This window comes from Elephas maximus, chromosome 17 (assembly GCF_024166365.1).
Source record: "Elephas maximus indicus isolate mEleMax1 chromosome 17, mEleMax1 primary haplotype, whole genome shotgun sequence".
Taxonomy (NCBI): Eukaryota; Metazoa; Chordata; class Mammalia; order Proboscidea; family Elephantidae; genus Elephas; species Elephas maximus.
In genome coordinates, this window is record NC_064835.1 from 47,406,064 (window position 1) to 47,425,002 (window position 18,939).

The 18,939-nt window shown below is 46.4% G+C and overlaps 1 protein-coding gene across 4 annotated transcripts in view; it reads right to left on the reverse strand.

The window, feature by feature from the left end:
• Window positions 1-18,939, reverse strand: part of THNSL2 (threonine synthase like 2) — a 115,264-nt gene that overhangs the window by 81,922 nt on the left and 14,403 nt on the right. For 2 of the 4 annotated variants that reach the window (XM_049856677.1, XM_049856676.1), the window contains exons 6-9: window positions 15,809-15,957; window positions 15,578-15,703; window positions 14,277-14,428; window positions 12,983-13,607 (exon numbers count right to left, since the gene is read on the reverse strand). In XM_049856677.1, the coding sequence (XP_049712634.1) occupies window positions 13,379-13,607; window positions 14,277-14,428; window positions 15,578-15,703; window positions 15,809-15,957 (656 nt within the window). In that variant the 3' untranslated portion in view covers window positions 12,983-13,378. Of the gene's footprint in view, window positions 1-12,982; window positions 13,608-14,276; window positions 14,429-15,577; window positions 15,704-15,808; window positions 15,958-18,939 lie in introns of those variants that run through there. The other 2 variants (XM_049856678.1, XM_049856679.1) reach the window with 1 other exon arrangement.

Consider the following 18,939-nt stretch of genomic DNA (forward strand, 5'->3'; position numbering starts at 1 on the left):
GCATCATTCCCATTAGCATCCTTGCAAATTGACAATGCTGGTAACCAGCTAATGGAACCACTGCCAACTAACCCATGGCAACCAGCCCCTAGATGACCCTAACAGATCCTGGTGCTGGGCACATTGGCTGGGCCAGGCCAGCCTCCCCCACCCCACAAACCTGTGCCCAGAGCTGCACCAGCAGGGGGCCACAAAAGAACTTTATCTTCAAAGAAGAGGCAATCTTGCAGGCAAGATAAGACTAATTCACAAAGCAATTAGTAAAAAATACAAGAGAGCTTATAAGTACTAAATTGTTTGGCGTAGACTATAATTGTGTTAATAATAAGTACCATTTGTGCAGCACTTTAGAGTTTACCTAGCACTTGGAAATACATTATCTCATGTAATCCTCAAAACAAACCAGTGAGTTAAGTATTGTTACTAAAAATAAGGAAGCTGAAATGGCTTATTTGGGATCGCACCAGCAGGAAGTGGACGACTCAAAAAGGACCTCGACCTGATTCTAGCTTCATTCGGTACCAGACCCTTGCTCTTTCCAGTAAGCAGAATGTGTGCACGTGTGTAGGTGTGTACGACAGGTGGTGTGTCTGTGTGTGTGTGTGTGTGAGATGAGTGGTTGTGCCTGGTGTGTATATGTAGGAGTATGTGTGTATATGTGTGTGTGTTGGGATGTTGTGTCTGGTGTATGTGTGTGTGTATGATTGGTGGCTGTGTTTGGTGTATATATATGTGTGTTGGGTGGTTGTGTCTGGTGTGTATGTGTGTATGTTGGGTGGGTGTGTGTCCAGTGTGTATGTATGTGTGTGTGAATGATAGGTGGTTGTGTCTGGTGTGTATATATGTGTGTTGGGTGGTTGTGTGTGTGTGTGTGTGTGTTGGGTGGTTATGCCTGGTGTGTATGCGTCTGGTGTGTATGTGTGTGTGTGAATGATGAGTGGTTGCGTCTGGTGTGTGTGTACGTAGGTCTGTGTGTGAATGATGGTTATGTGTGTGTCTAGTGTGTACGTGTAGTAGTGTGTGTGTGAATGATGGGTGGTTGTATGTGGTGTGCGTGTGTGTCTGGTATGTATGTGTGTGTGTGTGAATGGTGGGTGGTCATGTCCAGTGTGTGTGTGTGTATGATGAGTGGTAGTGTCTGGTGTGTGTGTATGTGTGTGTATATGTGTGTGAGTGATGGGTGGTTGTGTCTGGTGTGTGTGTGTGTGAATGATGGGTGGTTGTATGTGGTGTGCGTGTCTGGTATGTATGTGTGTGTGTGTGAATGGTGGGTGGTCATGTCCGGTGTGTGTGTGTGTATTATGAGTGGTTGTGCCTGGTGTGTGTATATGTGTGTGTATATGTGTGTGAATGATGGGTGGTTGTGTCTGGTGTGTGTGTGTGTGAATGATGAGCAGTTGTATCTGGTGTGTGTATATGTGTGTGCATATGATGGGTGGCTGTGTCTGGAGTGTGTGTGTCTGGTGTGTATGTGTAGTGTGTGTGTGGAGGGTGGTTGTATTTGGCGTGTATGTGTGTGTGTTGGGTGTTGTGTCTGGTGTGTATGTGTGTGTGTGAATGATGGGTGGTCATGTCTGGTGTGTGTGTGTTTATGAAGGGTGGTTGTGTCTGGTGTGTATGTATGTCTGTGAATGATGGTGGTCATGTCTGGGGTGTATGTGTGTCTAGTGTGTACGTGTAGTAGTGTATGTGTGTGAATGATGGGTGGTTGTGTCTGGTGTGTGTGTGTGTATGATGGGTGGTTGTGTCTGGTGTGTATGTGTGTGTCTGGTGTGTATGTGTGTGTGTGTGAGAGATGGGTGGTTGTGTCAGGTGTGTATGTGGAGGAGTGCATGTGTGTGTTCACAGGACTGAGTGCTTCAAGTATCATCTCACTCAGATTTCACTCTCCTCTCCTCACCCACAAGGCCCACCTGTGGTCAGTGTAGCCCGAGCTTCATGTCTCAGGTCTGTTTTGCGTGGATGGCTTTACTCCAGGCCCTCCCTCACAGGTGCGGTGGTCTCTCAGAGCTGGATAGGTCTCTGAACCACCCAGAGTACAGGGCTTTCCCTGCCCAAGGCCCTCAGAAATATGGCAGCAAAGGATAAAGAGCCACCGGCCTTGGTCTCTCCACAGCAGGTGCCTGGCCAGTGACTTTTAAGGTGTCCAGCCCCACCCGCAGGCCTGGCTGAAGGCAGAGCTGCAGCAGCCCCTGGTGGGCCCCCCAGGGAAGTGCAACCAGGCTCCCAAATAAGTGCCCCAAAACAAGCCTGTTGCCATTGAGTAGATTCCGACTCATGTGTGTAAAGTACAACTGTGCTCCATGGGGTTTTCAAGGCCGTGCCTTTCAGAAGCAGATTGCCAGGGCTTTCTTCTGCACCAGAGCCTCCAACCTTTTGGTTAGTAGTCCAATGCTTAACCATTTGCACTCCCCCAGGGACTGAATAACTCCAAGTAGCACCAAATCGCTCTGAGAAAGGTAGAGTGGAGGGGAACTCAGAGGCAGGGCTGTGGCCTGGGGAAGGATAGAGAAAGGGAGACAGCAGCACAAGAACGTGGCCAGCTACAGATGAGGTAGTGTGATGAACAAAACACACCGGACTTGAAGCCACAATGCCTGGGTTCAAGTCCCAGCCTCTCTTCTCCCTAGTGGTGAGAGGCCCCACGTTACTTCACCTTTCTGCACCTCAGTTTCCTCATCTGTAAAATGCAGATAATAGTAGTACCTATTTCACAGGTTGTTGTCAGGATTAAATGAGGTAATTTTTGTAAAGTACTTACCTGGCACATAGGAGGTGCTATCAGGGTAACATTATGACTTTGGTGGAGCAGTAGTTAAGAGCTCAGGCTGCTGAGACCAGAAGAACTAGACAGTGCCTGGCTACCACCAATGACCGCCCTGACAGGGAACACAACAGAGAGTCCCTGACAGAGCAGGAGAAAAGTGGGGTGCAGAACTCAAATTCTAGTAACAAGACCAGACTTTATGGTCTGACTGAGACTGGAGGGACCCTGGAAGACATGGCCCCCGGATTCTCTGTGAGCCCAAAACTAAAACCATTCCTGAAGCCAACTCTTCAGGCAAAGAATAGACTGCACTATAAGACATAAAAAGTGTGCTTTTTAGTCCAAGCTGATGAGACTAAATGGGCAGCTCCTGTCCAGAGGCACAATAAGAAGGCAGAAAGGGACAGGAGCTGGTTGAATGGACATGGGAAATCCGGGGTGGAAAGGAGGAATGTGCTGTCACATTACGGGGAGAGCAACTAAGGTCACATAATAATGTGTATATGAACTTCTGTATGAGAAACTAACTTGAGCTGTAAACTTTCACCTAAAGTACACACACACACACACAAAGAGCTCAGGTTGCTAATCAAAAGGTCAGCTGTTGAAAACCACCAGCTGCTCCTTGGGAACCCTATAGGGCAGTTCTGCTCTGTCCTATACGGTTGCCATGAGTCAGAATCATCTTGATGGCAATGGGTTTGGTTTAGGCACTTTTATTTCTGTGAATCTCTTCTTTCACAAAAAAAGCGTCCTTGCTCTAAGGACAGATTTGTTTGTTCTTTTGGCAGTCCGTGGTATATTCAATATTCTTCACTAACACTATAATTCAAAGGCATTAATTCCTCTTCTTTCTTCCTTATTCATTGTCCAGCTTTCACCTGCATATAATGCAATTGAAAACACCATGGCTTGGGTCAGGTGCACTTTAGTCCTTAAAGCGACATCTTTGCTGTTTAACACTTTGAAGAGGTCTTTTGCAGCAGATTTGCTAAATGCAATAAGTCCTTTGCTTTCTTGACTGCTGCTTCCATAAGCATCGATAGTGGATCCAAGTAAAATGAAATCCTTGATAACTTCAATATTTTCTCTGTTTACCATGGTGTTGCTTATTGGCCCAGTTATGAGGATTTTTGTTTTCTTTATGTTGAGGTACAATCCATTCTGAAGGCTGTGGTCTTTGATCTTCATCAGTAAGCACTCCAAGTCCTCTTCACTTTCAGCAAGCAAGGTTGTGTCACCTGCATAATGCAGGTTGTTAATGAGCTTTCTTCCAGTCCTGATGCCAAGTTCTTCTTCATATAGTCCAAGTTCTCAGGTTATTTGCTCAGCATATAGATTGAATAAGCATGGTGAAAGGATACAACCCTGACACACACCTTTCCTGACTTTAAACCACACAGTATCCCCTTGTTCTGTTCTAACAACCTTCTCTTGATCTATGCATAGGTTCCTCATGAGCACAATTGTTTTGGAATTCCCATTCTTTGCAGTGTTATCCAAATTTGTTATGATCGACACAGTCGAATGCCTTTGCATAGTCAATAAAACACAGGTAAACATCTTTCTGGTATTTTCTGCTTTCAGCCAAGATCCATCTGACATCAGCATTGATATCCCTCGTTCCATGTCCTTTTCTGAATCCACCTTGAATATCTGGCAGTTCCCCATCAATGTACTGCTACGACCGCTTTTGAAGGATCTTCAGCAAAATTTTACTTGTGTGTGATGTTAATGACATTGTTTGATAATTTTTGCATTCTGTTGGTTCACCTTTCTTTGGAATAGGTACAAATACAAATCTCTTCCAGTCAGTTGGCCACATAGCTGTCCTCCAAATTTCTTGACACAGACGAGTTAGCACTTCCAGCCCTGCATCCATTTGTTGAAACATCTCAATTGGTATTCTGTCAGTTGCAGGAGCCTTGTTTTTCACCAATGCAAAAGCAAGTTCAGTGCAGCTTGGACCTCTTCCTTCAGTACCATAGGTTCTTGATCATATGCTACCTCCTAAAATCGTTGAACATCAAACAATTCTTTTTGGTGTATTCCCTCCATCTTCTTTTGATGCTTTCTGTGTCGTTTAATATTTTTCCCAAGAATCCTTCCATATTGCGACTCGAGGCTTGAATTTTTTCTTCAGTTCCTTCAGCTTGAGATTTGCCAAGCGTGTTCTTCTTCTCTTTTGGTTTTCTAACTCCAGGTCTTTGCACATTTCATTATACTTTACTTTGTCTACTTGAGGCACTCTTGGAAATTTTCTGTTCAGATCTTTTACTCATTTCTTCTTTTCAGTTCAGTTACTCTACGGTCAAGTGTCGGAGTCTTTTCTGGCATCCATTTTGGTCTTTTCTTTCTTTCCTGTCTTTTAAAGGACCTCTTGATTTCTTCATGTATGATGTCCTTGGTGTCGTTTCACAACTTTTCCGATCTTTGGTCATTCGTGCTCAATGTGTGAAATCTATTCTTGAAACGGTCTCTAAATTCAGGTGGAATATACTCAAGGTTGAACTTTCGCTCTCATAGACTTGTTCTAATTTTCTTCAATTTCAACTTCAACTTGCTTATGAGCAGTTGATAGTCTGTTTCACAGTTGGCCCCTGGCTTTGTCCTGACTGATGATATCAAGCTTTTCCATTGTCTTTTTCCACAGATGTAGTTGATTTGATTCCTGTGTGTTCCATCTGGCAAGGTCCACAGGTATAGTCACTGTTTACACTGTTGAAAAAAGGTATTTGCAATGAAGAAGTCGTTGGTCTTCCAGAATTCTATCATGTGATCTCCTGCGTCATGTCTATCACCAAGGCCATGTTTTCCAACTACCAATCCTTTGTTTCCAACTTTTGAATTCCAATTGCCAGTAATTATCAATGCATCTTGAGCGTGTGCTTGATCAATTTCAGACTGCAGAAGTTGGTAAAAATCTTCAATTTCTTCATCTTTGGCTTTTGTGGTTGGTGCATAAATTTGAATAATGGTCGTATTAACTGGTCTTCCTTGTAGACATATGGATACTATCCTATCACTGACAGCATTGTACTTCAGGATAGATCTTGAAATGTTCTTTTTTGATGACGAATGTGATGCCATTCCTCTTCAATTTTTCATTCCCGGCATAGTAGACCACATGATTGTCTGATTCAAAATGGCCAGTGCCAGTCCACTTCAGCTCACTAATGCCTAGAACACCAATGTTTAAATATTCCATTTCATTTTTAATCCCTGAAACCTACAGGAAAATCCAACACCTCTACAACAAAAAGGCAAATAATCCAATCAAAAAACGGGCAAAGGATATGAACAAACACTTCACCAAAGACGACATTCAGCAAACTAGCAGACACGTGAGGACGTGCTTGCAATCACTAGCCATTACAGAAATGCAAATCAAAACTGCAATGAGATACCTTCTCACCCCGATATTACTAGCACTAATCAAAACAGAAAATAACAAATGTTGGAGAGGCTGCAGAGAGATCGGAACTCTTACGCACTGTTGGTGGGAATGCAAAATGGTACAACGATTTTGGAAAATGATATGGTGCTTCCTTCAAAAAACCAAACCAAACCCAGTGCCACCGAGTCAATTCTGACTAATAGTGACCCTACAGAACAGGGTAGAACTGCCCCATAGAGTTTCCAAGGAGCACCTGGTGGATTCAAACTGCTGACCCTTTGGTTAGCAGCCATAGAACTTAACCACTAGGCCACCAGCGCTTCCTTAGAAAGCTAGAAATAGAAATACCATACAATCCAGCAATCCCACTCCTAGGAAAATATCGTAGAGAAATAAGGACTGTCACATGAACAGACATATGAACAATCATGTTCATAATAGCAAAAAGATGGAAACAACCTTAGTGCCCATCAACAGATGAATGGATAAACCAAGTATGGTACATACACACAATGGAATACTATGCAACGATGAAGAACAATGATGAATCTGCAAAACATCTCACAACATGAATGAATCTGGAGACTATAATACTGAGTGAAATTTAAGTCAATCACAAAAGGACAAATACCGCATGAGATCACTATAATAAAAACTCATGAAAAGATTTACACATGGAAAGAAACAATCTTTGATGGTTATGAGGGAGAGGAGGAGTGGGGAGGGACAAATGCTAACTAGACAATAGGTAAGTGGTGACTTTGGTGAAGGTGAAGACAGTACATAATACTGTGAAAGTCAGTACAACTTGACAAGGCAAAGTCATAGAAGCTTCAAAGACACATCCAAACTCCCTAAGGGACCGAGTTACTGGGCCAAGGGATGGGGACCATGGTCTCAGGGAACATCTAGCTCAATTGACATAACATAGTTTATAAAGAAAATGTTCTACATCTGATTGTGGTTTGTAGCATCTGGGTTCTTAAAAGCCTGCAAGCGGCCATCTAAGATACATCTACTGGTCCCATCCCAGCTGGAGCAAAGGAGAATGAAGAAAACCAAAGACACAAGGGAAGGATTAGTCCAAAGGAGTAATGGACCACAACTACCACAGCCTCCACCAGTCTGAGCCCAGAACAACTAGATGGTGCCCAGCTACCACCACTGACTGCTCTGACAGGGATCACAATAGAAAGTCCCAGACAGAGTGGGAAAAAAAGGTAGAACAAAATTCAGTTCACAAAAAAGAGAGGCCAGACTTGTGGTCTGACAGAGACTGGAGAAACCCCAAGAGCATTGTCCCGAGATACTCTTTTAACTCAGCACTGAAGTCACTCCCAAAATTCACCCTTCAGCCAATGATTGGACAGGTCTATAGGGCAAAGAATAACACAAGTGAAGAACGTGCTTCTTAGTTCAATCACGCATAGAAGACTAATGGGCACACCAGCCCAAAAGCAAAGACGAGAAGCAGGAAGGGACAGGAAAACTGGACAAATGGAAACAGGGAACCTAGGATGGAGAAGGGGAGAATGTTGACACATATCGGCCTTGGCAACCAATATCACAAAACAATGTGTGTATTGTTTAATAAGAAACTAATTTGCTCTGTAAACTTTCACCTAAAGCACAATAAAAGTAATAAAAACTCATATAATCCAAATTGGGCTATATTCATTTTTTAAATTTTGATTTTAAAAGAAATTAAACATTTCCACGGGCCCCTAACGGTACCAGGAACCCTAAGCGCTGAGTCTATTATGCCTAATGGCTAAGTTGGCCCTGGGAGCTACATAAGTGTATGCTAGTTCGATGGCACTAGAAAAAAAAAAAAAGTGTGGACAATAGAGTGCCTCAAAAACTAAGTGCTGTGGCCTGTAAGGGGCCATTGTTATTCCTTTAGGAATACTCCTTCCATCCTTCTGTGGGTCCATCATCCCTGAAGGCTGTGGTTAAATGTCCAGGTTTCCCCAAAAAGTGTCCCCTCTGGCTTTTCCTTTCAGCCCCTGGGCACCACAGGATGCTGGCCTGTACTGATGTGGGATCAACCCTGGGTCACCAGCGCTGCTAATCCTTGGCGCAGGGAGGGGACTTTGAAGGACAGATACCACTGGGTCTCACAGGTAGTTGCAACAGCACCCTCTAGTGGCAAAAAAACCCTCTCCAACAGGTGCCTGCCTCACCTGCTTTCTGGAGCCCCCCCCCCCCCCCCGCATTGTCCCCAGCATGAGGCATGTGTTGGGATTCACGTGCTTGTTTGTCTTAAACTCCCCTCAGTCCACATGGGATTTGAGCCCCAGAAATAAATAACTGGCTCCACCAGTACCTATGGTGTGTCCACGTGTACACACGGTCAAGGTTAAACTCCAGATTGCTGCTGTCCATAGATATCTAACATGAGCCACAAGTGCAAGCCACGTATACAACTTCAAATGTCCTGGTAAAAGGACACAGACAAGATTAACTTTAATGATACTTTTATTTAACCCAACAGATCCCAAATTTAATTCAACATGTAATAAATGTAAAATTAATGAAACATTTTAGATTTTTTTTTATACTAAGTCTTTGAAATCCAGCATGTATATTACACTTTCCAATGTGAATGTTAAATTTTTATTGGAAATACTTGCTTCGTATTTAGATTTTACAAAATTTGTGTTGAAACAGCAGATTCACATACTCAAATTGTCCCAACCATACTTAAAAGCTTTTCAATAACTGAATCAAGTATCAGTTTTTAAACTAAAATAAATTTTAAAGATCAGTTCCTCAGTCACACAATTCAGATTTCAAGTGTTTAATATTCACATGTAGCTCGTGGCTACCAGATCGGAAAGCACTGTTCTAGATCATGAAAACAATAAAACCCACTGCAGTCAAGTCAATTCTGACTCATCGCGACCCTATAGACAGGGAAGAACTGCCCCATAGAATTTCCAAGGAGTGCCTGGCGAATTTGAACTGCTGACCTCTTGGTTAGCAGGTGTAGCGCTTAACCACTACGCCACCAGGGTTTCCAACCATGAAAACAATAGGAGGAATAAAACATGCTCTTGAGCATCAAGGAACCCTGGTAGCGCAGGGTCAGCAGTTTGAATCCACCAGGTGCTCCCTGGAAACCCTATGGAGTAGTTCTACTCTATCCTGTAGAGCCGCTATAAGTCAGAATTGACTGGATTACAGTGGGTTTGGTTTGGTTTTGGTTTTGGTTTTGGTTTTCTGAATCAAGGTTCTGTTTACACTTCCACTGTGGAAGATAATTGTTTATTTAAACAAAGTCCCCAGGTAGGGCTTCCCAAGCTTGAGTATGGAATTTGTAAGAGTGGCAGATTCTTCCCCATGATGGCCAGAGCTCTGCCTCTGTAGGTCTGGCATACAGAGTGTGGGTTTTGGGGAGTTCCATGGGCCACACTTTGAGAATCACTGCAAGGTAACAGGCCCATGTGCAAGCCCTGGGAGAGCGGCACCCCCATTTACTAGCTGGTTAGTGAATGCACTAGGCACTGTGCTCAACCAGGGTCGTCACTGGAGCATGGAAAGAAAAGATAAATGTATGTTTTATTATCATTCTTCATTCCTATTTTAGCATATGGCGTGTAGAGTTTACACATAATTTAATATCTACAAATTGGGAGACCGTACTAAAAAAAATTTAATCAATAGGGGTGCAAATCCAAAAAGTTTCAGCCCATTGTGCCTCAAGCACCTTAGAGATGGGGAGATAATATGTAGCAAGAACTATAAAACAGCTTCTGGATGGGGGACAAATGGCTGGATTGTGTGGCCACATGTTTGCCCTTCTGACCCTGGCACTGGCTTTCCACTGCTGTTACAATGAAGTCCAAAATCTTTACCCTGGAGAGTAGGTATTATGGACTGAATTGTGTCCCCCCAAAATGTGTGTCAACTTGCTAGGCCATATTCCCAGTATTGTGTGCTTGTCTACCATTTTGTGATCCGATGTAATTATCCTATGTATTGTAAATCCTAACCTCTATGATGTTAATGAGGCAGGATTAGAGGCAGTTAATTAGGCAGGACTCAATCTACAGGATTAAGTTGTATGTTCAGTCAATGTCTTTTGAGATATAAAAGACAGAATTGAGCAGAGAGACAGGTGACCTCGTGCCACCAAGAAAGAAACACCAGGAGTGCAGTATGTCCCTTGGACCCGGGGTCTCTGTGCTGAGAAGTTCCTCAACCAGGGAAGATTGATGACAAGGACCTTCCCCCAGAACTGACAGAGAGAGAAAGCTTTTCCATAGAGCTGATGCCCTGAATTCAGGAGCTCTAGCTTCCCAGACTGTGAGAGAACAAACTCCTGTTTGTTAAAGCCATCCACTTGCGGTATTCTGTTATAGTAGTAAGAAATAACTAAGGCAAGGGGCCAGTCAGGTTTCATCCAGAATTACTGACAGGAACTCAACTGGCATAAGCAAGGAAGGCGGTTCAAAGGGAAAGTCTGGCCTCCAGTCTTGCTCGTCATCTCTTGGCTCTGCTTCCCTTTATGTTGGCTTCATTCGCAGACAGACTCTTTTTGCATCAAAGCAAGGTGGTCTCCAGCAGCTCCAGGCTTATATCCTAGGAGCGCAGCAGTCTCAGAAGCCAGAGAGTGCCTCATTCTTCGTATCTCAAACACAAGTCTCCTTGGTCTGAACTGCGTCACATGCCCATCCCAGAATAGACTGTCACGGGCTCTAACTGGCAAAGCCCGAGCTCAGGTATCCACCAGGTGTGGTGGAGGGATCGTCAGTTCCAACAGAGTCGACACACTAATGGTAGGAGGGAGGCTTCCCAGGAGAAAATAACCAAGGCACTGTCACCAGAACAGCGAGTGGCAAAAACAACAGACACCTACTGTGGGGGCCAAGGTAAGATTAATTTAATTCAGTCTACATTAGAAGTTCAAGAAAAGTAATTCAAGTCCCCAACACTGGTGGTGTAGTAGTTACGTGCTGCAGCTGCTAACCAAGACGTCAGCAGTTCGAATCCACCAGGCGCTCCTTGGAAACTCTATCGGGCTGTTCTACTCTGCCCTATAGGGTCACTATGAGTCGGAATCAACTCGACGGCAGTGGGCTTGGTTTTGGTTTTATATTGGAATATAGAGCCCTGGTTGCTCAGTGGTTAAGAGCTCAGTGGTTAACCAAAAGGTCTGCAGTTCGAATCCACCAGCCGCTCCTTGGAAACCCTATGGGGCAGTTCTACTGTGTCCTATAGGGTCTCTATGGGAATCGACTCCACAGCATTGGGTTTGGTTTGGTTATATTGGAATACAGGCAGTCCCCGGATTACAAATTCAGTGTCACTTATGTAAATCGAATTTGTACATAAGGCAGAACAGTTGAGTATGGTAAGGTTGGTTAGGTCTGGTTGGTATCTAACCTCAGTCATATGTTTGTCTTAATAAATACCCTTTGACGTCCACTCAACTCCGACTCATGGTGGCCTTATAGGCCAGAGTAGAACTGCCCCATAGAGCGCAGCTGGTGGATTCCCACTGCAGACCCTTCCGTTAACAGGTAGCACTTAAGGACTGGGCCACCTGGGCTCCTATCTTAGTATATACCTTTCTATGCATAAAAAAAAAAAAAAAGAAAAACTTCCAGATATACTAAGACATCTTTAACATAATGCAGTAATAATAATAATAGTTTTGAGGCACCTGGCTGAGCCTGGGAGGCGGAGTGCGAACCAGCCGCACTCTGCAGGTGGGCGCGGGGCCGGGCGCCGCAGGTGGGCGCTGCAGCCAGTGAGGAGAAGGAGCCTGAAACTGCCAGGCCAAGAGCCAACAGCTGGCCCCCGGCGGCGGCGGCGGAGCGGTGCGTGGTGCCAGGGGCTTCCCAACCCTCGGCTGGGCGCAGGTGGCCAAGGAGCAGGCTGGCAGCGGTACGTGGCGCCGGGGGGGGGGGCAACCCCGAGAAAAATAGCGAGAGGGAGGGTAAGCGGGCTGAAGAGGAGGAGGGGGAAGGAGCGGGGGCCAGTGGGATAAACTTCCGGGGGGCGGAGGCCAAGGCTGGGGGCTTGCCCCGGGGCGCTGGAGAGGACTGTCGCTAAGAGTAGAAAAGATCCCCCAGCGCGCACGGGGCGGAACGGGTGGAGGAGGCGGAGGAGGTGGCTGTGACTAACCAGGCGGCAACACGTCATTTCCTGCCCCGGCGGATCCGGGGACACGGCAGGGAGAGGGATGGCTTTACAGGGTTGGTTCCTAAGTATGGGTTGTACCTAAGTCGGACATTCGTAACCCAGGGGCTGCCTATATTCCAAAAGGCCGACGGTTTGAACCTGCCAGCTGCTCCATGGGAAAAACATGTGGCTGCTTCTGTAAGGATTACAGCCTTGGAATCCTATGGGACAGTTCTACTCTGTCCTATAGGGTCACTATGAGTTGGAATCCACTGGACAGAAATGCGTTTGGTTATTTGGTTTTGGTATATTGGAATTTTTTGTCTTTCAGAACTAGGCTTAGTTTAAGAAATGTCCACACTACTAAAGAGAAGAACTGATAGGAGTATCTAGGCCACTTAAGGCTGCTGTGGTGCCCCCCACCCCAGGATCTTCTCCCCCATTCGTGAAGGTAGGTCCAGCTGGTGCCATCCTTGGCTGGAGTCCCGGTACACATAGGAATGGCAACTAACCCGTGTGCAGAAGACTGGTCTTCCCCACAATTATTTCAAAAGGGTGTATTTTTAAGGTCCACAGGCTAAGATTTGTGGGCAGGGGAGAGCTGGGAAGGAACCCACCACCAGGACATGCGCAACCACTCTCACACTGAACAGCACTTTTCTCCCAGGGATTCCCAACACCGGAACAGGCTGGAGGCCTTTGACAAGGTGAGCCAAGGTGTTTGGACCTGGTTTGGGGCCAGATAAATTAAAGCTCAGAGACTGTGAGCCTCAGGCCTGGTTTAAGGTAGTGAGCAGCCCTGACCTTACAGTTTGGAGTCTGGGGTTCTAAGCCGGGAACCCAGGTGGACTCCACAGAAGGCTCTTCATTCGCGGGCCCAGGCACTTTCACATCCCGCAGTGATACGCCTGCGTGTCCTGCAGTTATCCACACCCCTCAGCAGCCTCCCTGGTGACCAGGCACCAGGCACAACGCTACTGCAGTTAAGGCACACAGCAAACCAACTGGTTCCAGGCCCAGGCTCCTGAGACCCTCCTGAGCTAACTCAGTGGGGGGAAGGTCCACCTCCCCGGGATTGCACCTGGCTATTCTGAGGCGTTCCGGGCACGGCCCCTCCACTGCCGGCTCAGGTCCTCAATGGTGCCCCGAAGCATCAGCGTCCAGTCATCACCTCTCTGCATTGGGGCGCAGCGGGTCTGCTTGTGCTCTAGGGCTAGGAACTCTGCAGGAGCCTCCGGGGTCAGCCTGGCTGCCAGGACAGCTTCCGGGAATTTGGCTGCAGAGGCAGGGGCCAGGCAACACCTGGGAGTATTGCTGGGTGGGTGGGAGAGGCAGGTGAGCACAGGAGGATGGGCGAAAAAATAGAGGGATGAGGTAGAGAAAGGACGGGTGAGGGAGGGATGAGAGGGAGGAACAGGAGAAAGTCAGGGGTGGGGCAGGGCATGGAGGGGAGGGAGACAGATGATTGGTGCCTTGAACTTGTATGTCCCTAAACCCAAAACCCAGTGCCGTCGAGTCGATTCCTGGGTGATGCAAATATTTAACACGCTTGGCTACTAACTGAAAGGTTGGGGGTTTGAGTCCACCCAGAGGCACCCCAGAAGAAACGCCTGATTTTCAAATCAGCATTTGAAAATCTTATGGAACACAGTTCTACTCTGACACACATGGAGTTGCCATGAGTCGGAATCGACTCAACAGCAGCTGGTAGGGGTTACCTTGAACTGACCTCTACAATAATTCTGCCTGGCAAAGTGCTCCTCCTTGTTGGAGGCCCAGCTTGGCTGCCACCTCTCACAGTGGCTGTCCCTGGGTTATCTATCATGAGCCCTCTTCTGGGCCCACGGTTCTCAGGGTACAGTTCCACACAGCCCTTACCATATTATATAACACATTTGTTCACATGCCTGTCTTGCCTGGTTAGGGAAGAGAGGGTCCCTAAAAGTCAGGGTTCCCAAGTGACCCAGGCCCCTGTGGCCATACCTGGACTGCTGCCTGTCCATCTGCTGGTAATGGTAGCTCACAGCCACGGCCGAGTGAGGGCACAGCAAGTACTGGTTCTCTTCCCAGCAGCGGGCCATGGCCTGGGTGATGGCCTCATCCGACACGGACTCAGACATCATGGCCCCTGAAAGCTGATGGGTCTCAGGGTCAGTGTGGTGGGGCCAGGGAAAGGCGACTAAAAACCCACTACATAGTACTCAGTCAGACACACACCAGGGACCGAACTGAAATGTAGCATCAGCTCGGTCCAGGTTCAGCCTGGAGAAAATGCTGATTTCTTCAATTTTGTGGCGCTTTTAAACCTCTTACAAAACATCTGATTTCCCAGTTTTCAGCCGATTCATGCTATTTGGGAGAAGGATATATTTGAGTTTTCGGTCAGTAAATTTAGTTAGGATTTGGCACGTGAATCAGCACACTAGTATATTGTCTTGTTCAACGATCTGACAGAACAGAAGGTTAAAGGCATTCAAGTATTTCCAGGGCTTTTTTGCTGGTACGCTCCCTTCTGGGGGGTGTGCTGAATCCCCAGCACCCCCTGTCAGTTCACACCCAGTTCATACCATACCTTCTCTAGGAAACTGCCCCCCACCCTCAGGCAGAGGAAGACTCCCTGCCCTGTGCTCCCCCCGGGGTGGATGGATCATTTGCTCATTCTCTGAAAATTTACTGCATGCTTATGATGCGTCAAACACCCTGCATATAATCAACTGCAACAGAAACCATTTGGTGTTATATAGCTGCCTCGTCCATTAGGGAGGATTGTATCCTATTTATCTTTGTATCTCCAGCACCTAGCACAGTTCCTGGCCCATACCCACTGCCGTCAAGTCAATTCTGACTCATAGCGACCCTACAGGACAGAGTAGAACTGCCTCATAGAGTTTTCAAGGTGGATTCAAATGGCTGACCTTTGGTTAGCAGCTGTAGCTCTTAACTACTACGCCAGCAGGGTTTCCAGTTAATGTATGGAGCCCTATATTGTCAAGCAGTATACTAAGGACTTCACGTGTATTATTTGACTTAAATCTCGCAACAACTCTATGAGGTAGACTTTCTTGTCTCCATTTTACAGATGAGGAAATGGATGCACAGAATCGAGCCCCGTGTGACTTTAAACCAATGTGCTCTACTGCCTCTCTTCATTCAATAGACTAATCCACGTACAGTGTCTGTGAAAGTACCTGGCTCACAGCAGGTGTTCAAGAAACAGGAAACCCTCCCCCTGAACAGACTCCCAAACACCAAGACTGGTTTCTCTCTGGTGCACAGTGACTGACCTTGCCGTGCAGTTCCCTGGGCAGACGCAGAGTTTGGGTTCTTTCAAACTGCTCCATGAGGGCTCTTGTCACCTGGCTGTCAGAGCCGGAGAGCAGCCAGAAGATCCTCTCCATGTTGTAGGGCACCTAGGCAGAAAGGCAGGGTCCCAGGGCCACACTGATCTCAGCCGTTGTCTAGCCCCACCCAACCACACCTGGGCCAGACCTGCACACCCCGCCTACAGGCCCCACCTGGATGTCCATTGCAGATGCCAAGGTTGGTTTGACGGCCTGGGACAGAGAGAAGTCCCCCTGCTGGACAGTCCTGTGGATGATGTCATTGTGGTTCACTGTGGCCACCAGGCGGATGGGCAAGCCCATCTTCTGAGCAATGCACCCAGCTTAAGACAAGAGAAGGAGGACAGTGGTTTCTTAGATATGGCACCAAAAGCACAAGCAACAATAAAATATATAGATAAACTGGACTTCAAAATTTAAAAGCTTTTGTGCCTTTTGAAGCTTTTGTGCTCCAAAGGACACTACCAAGAAAGTAAAGAGACCACCCACGGTATGTATGAAAATATTTACAGATCATATAGGGTTGCTATGAGTCGGAATCGACTCGACGTCAGTGGGTTTGGTTTTTTTTGGTTTTATATGTAATAAGGCACTTACAAAGGGTCTGAATAGATACTCTAAAAAAGATATGCATATGGCCAAAAATCACATTAAAAGATGCTTGACATCATTAGCCATTGGGGAAATGCAAATCAAAAGCACAACGAGGTATCACTTAATACCCACTCAAAAAAAAAAAAAAAAAACCCACTGCTGTCCAGTTGATTCCGACTCATAGAGACCCTACAGGACAAAGTAGAACTGCCCCATAGGGTTTCCAAGAAGTGCCTGGTGGATCTGAACTGCTGACCCTTTTGTTAGCAGCTATAGCTCTGAACTACTGAGCTACCAGGGTTTCTTCATACCCACTAGGATGGCATTCATCAAAAAGTCTGACAATAACAAGTGTTGGTGAGGATGTAGAGAAACTGGAAGCCTTGTGTATTGCTGGTGGGAATGCAAAATGGTGCTGCCATTTTGGAAACAGTTTGGCAGTTCCTCAAAAAGTTCAACATAGAGTTTCTATATGACATGGTATACACCCACTCATAAATATACACCCAAAAGACATGAAAACATCTGTCCACACAAAAACCTACACGAATGTTCATAGTAGCATTATTCATAACAGCCAAAAATTGGAAACAACCCAATGTCCATCAACAGATGAATGAATAAACACAACGTGGTATATCTATACAAGGGAATGTTACTCGGCAATAAAAAGGAATGAAGTACAGACATGTGCTAAAACACGGATGAACCTTGAAAGAAGCCAAGCACAAAAAGCCATATATGATTTCATGTGTACGAAATGCCCAAAATAGGCAAATCTATAGAGATCAGACCCTGGAGAAGGACATCATAGTTGGCAGAGTACAGGGTCAGTGGAAAAGAGGAAGACCCTCAACGAGGTGTATTGACACAGTGGCTGCAACAATGAGCTCAAGCCTAACGATTGTGAGGATGGCTCGGGACCGGGCAGTGTTTCGTTCTGTTGTGCAGAGTCCCTATGAGTCGGAACCGACTCGACGGCACCTAACAACAACAACAAAGAGATAAAAAGTAGATTAGTGGTTGCTTAGGGCTGGGGGGGTGGTGGAAAATGGGGAGTGACTGTTAATAGGTAGGGAGTTTCTTTTTGGGATGATGAAAATGTTCTAAATTGTTGTGATGGTTGTGCATGTCTGTGAAACCATTTAACTGTACACTTTAAATGGGTGACTTGCTGGTTGTGTGAACTTATCTCATTAAAGCTGTTAAGAGAGAGAGAGAAGGAGGAGGGTGGGGGAGGAGTGTATTACTGTGCCCTGAGACTATTCTACATGACACTGGGGACCCTGCTATTGTCATGGTAGGTGGCTGCCATCAAGTCAGCCCCTAACTTATGGCAAACCCATACACAACTAAACAAAATGCTGCCTGGTCCTGCACCATCCCTATGATCAAACTGCTGCAGATGGGACTATTGTGATCCACACAGGGTTTTCATTGGCTGATTTTCAGAAGTAGAATGTCAGGCCTTTCTTCCTGGTCCATCTTACTCTGGAAGCTTTGCTGAAATCCGTTCAGCATCCACTGACAGATGGGTGGTGGCTGTGCATGGCGTGCACTGGCCAGGAGTCTAACCCAATTCCTGGGTCTCCCACGTGGAAGGTGAGAATTCTACCACTGAAAAACCACTGCCTCCATGGTTCCCTGCTAGGTCCTGAAATAGTGCTCGCTACCTTAAAACAGCCCAGTGCAGAAGAGGAAATGGAGATTCCAAGACATTCCAGTGGCTGACCCAAAGCTTGCTAAGTGCCAGGGTAAGGGATCTAACTACGTCTAAGTCCAGAGCCCATGCTCTTAACCCCTCCTAGAACCAGGGGCTTCAGACCGCATTTGAGGCACCGAGGGTGGGCAGAGCAATGCCCCTCAGCCCACCCAAGTAGCAGTTGTTGTTTGCATGGAACAAACAAGAAACTCCTCACCCTGAGAGATGCAGAGCCCAAAAGTAATGTAGTTTAGGATGGTTTACTTCTGATGAGTAGTTAAGTGGAGTTGGGTTTTTTTTTTTAAGGCTAATTAGACCACCCCCAATCAAAATAAACCAAACACACCACCACTGAGTCGATTCTGACTCATAGCGATCCCACAGGGTTTCCGAGGCTGTAAATCTCTACAGAAGCAGACCACCACATCTTTCTCCTGCAGAGCCACTGGTGGTTTCGGACTGCTAACCTTTTGGTTAGCAGTTGATTGCTTTAACCACTGTACCACCAGGGCTCCTAGGCCACCCCAATATCACTCTTAATTTTGCAGAACATTCTGACAATTCTTATTGCATTTGATCCTCATGAAAACCTCACTGTATACCTAGATGACGGAGGAGAAATGGAGGCTCAGGTGGGCCCAGGGCTTAAGGTCAAATTTCTGGTTCCTGAACAGGGGTAGACGGGAGCACACTCAGCAAACAGTCATCGTGCGTTTACTTTGTGCCAGGCACTGTGGTCGGTGCTGGATGCAGAGGGCCACAGGCTGCACAACTCCAGGCAGCACCACTCAGCGAAGGACGATGCGAACAGGAGCACAGCGGGCACCCTGGAATGGTGAACAAGGCTGGTCCGGCCCTGCCTCACTCCCAGCCCAGGGTTCTTTCCATTGTCTTGTTAGCAGAAGAAGCAAGGAAGCTTCCTAACTACTGAGATGCTTTCATGGTCTCACCCAAACGATCAGAAGCAAAGCCACTAACCAACTATCAGCAACAGTAATGCCCATTAGGA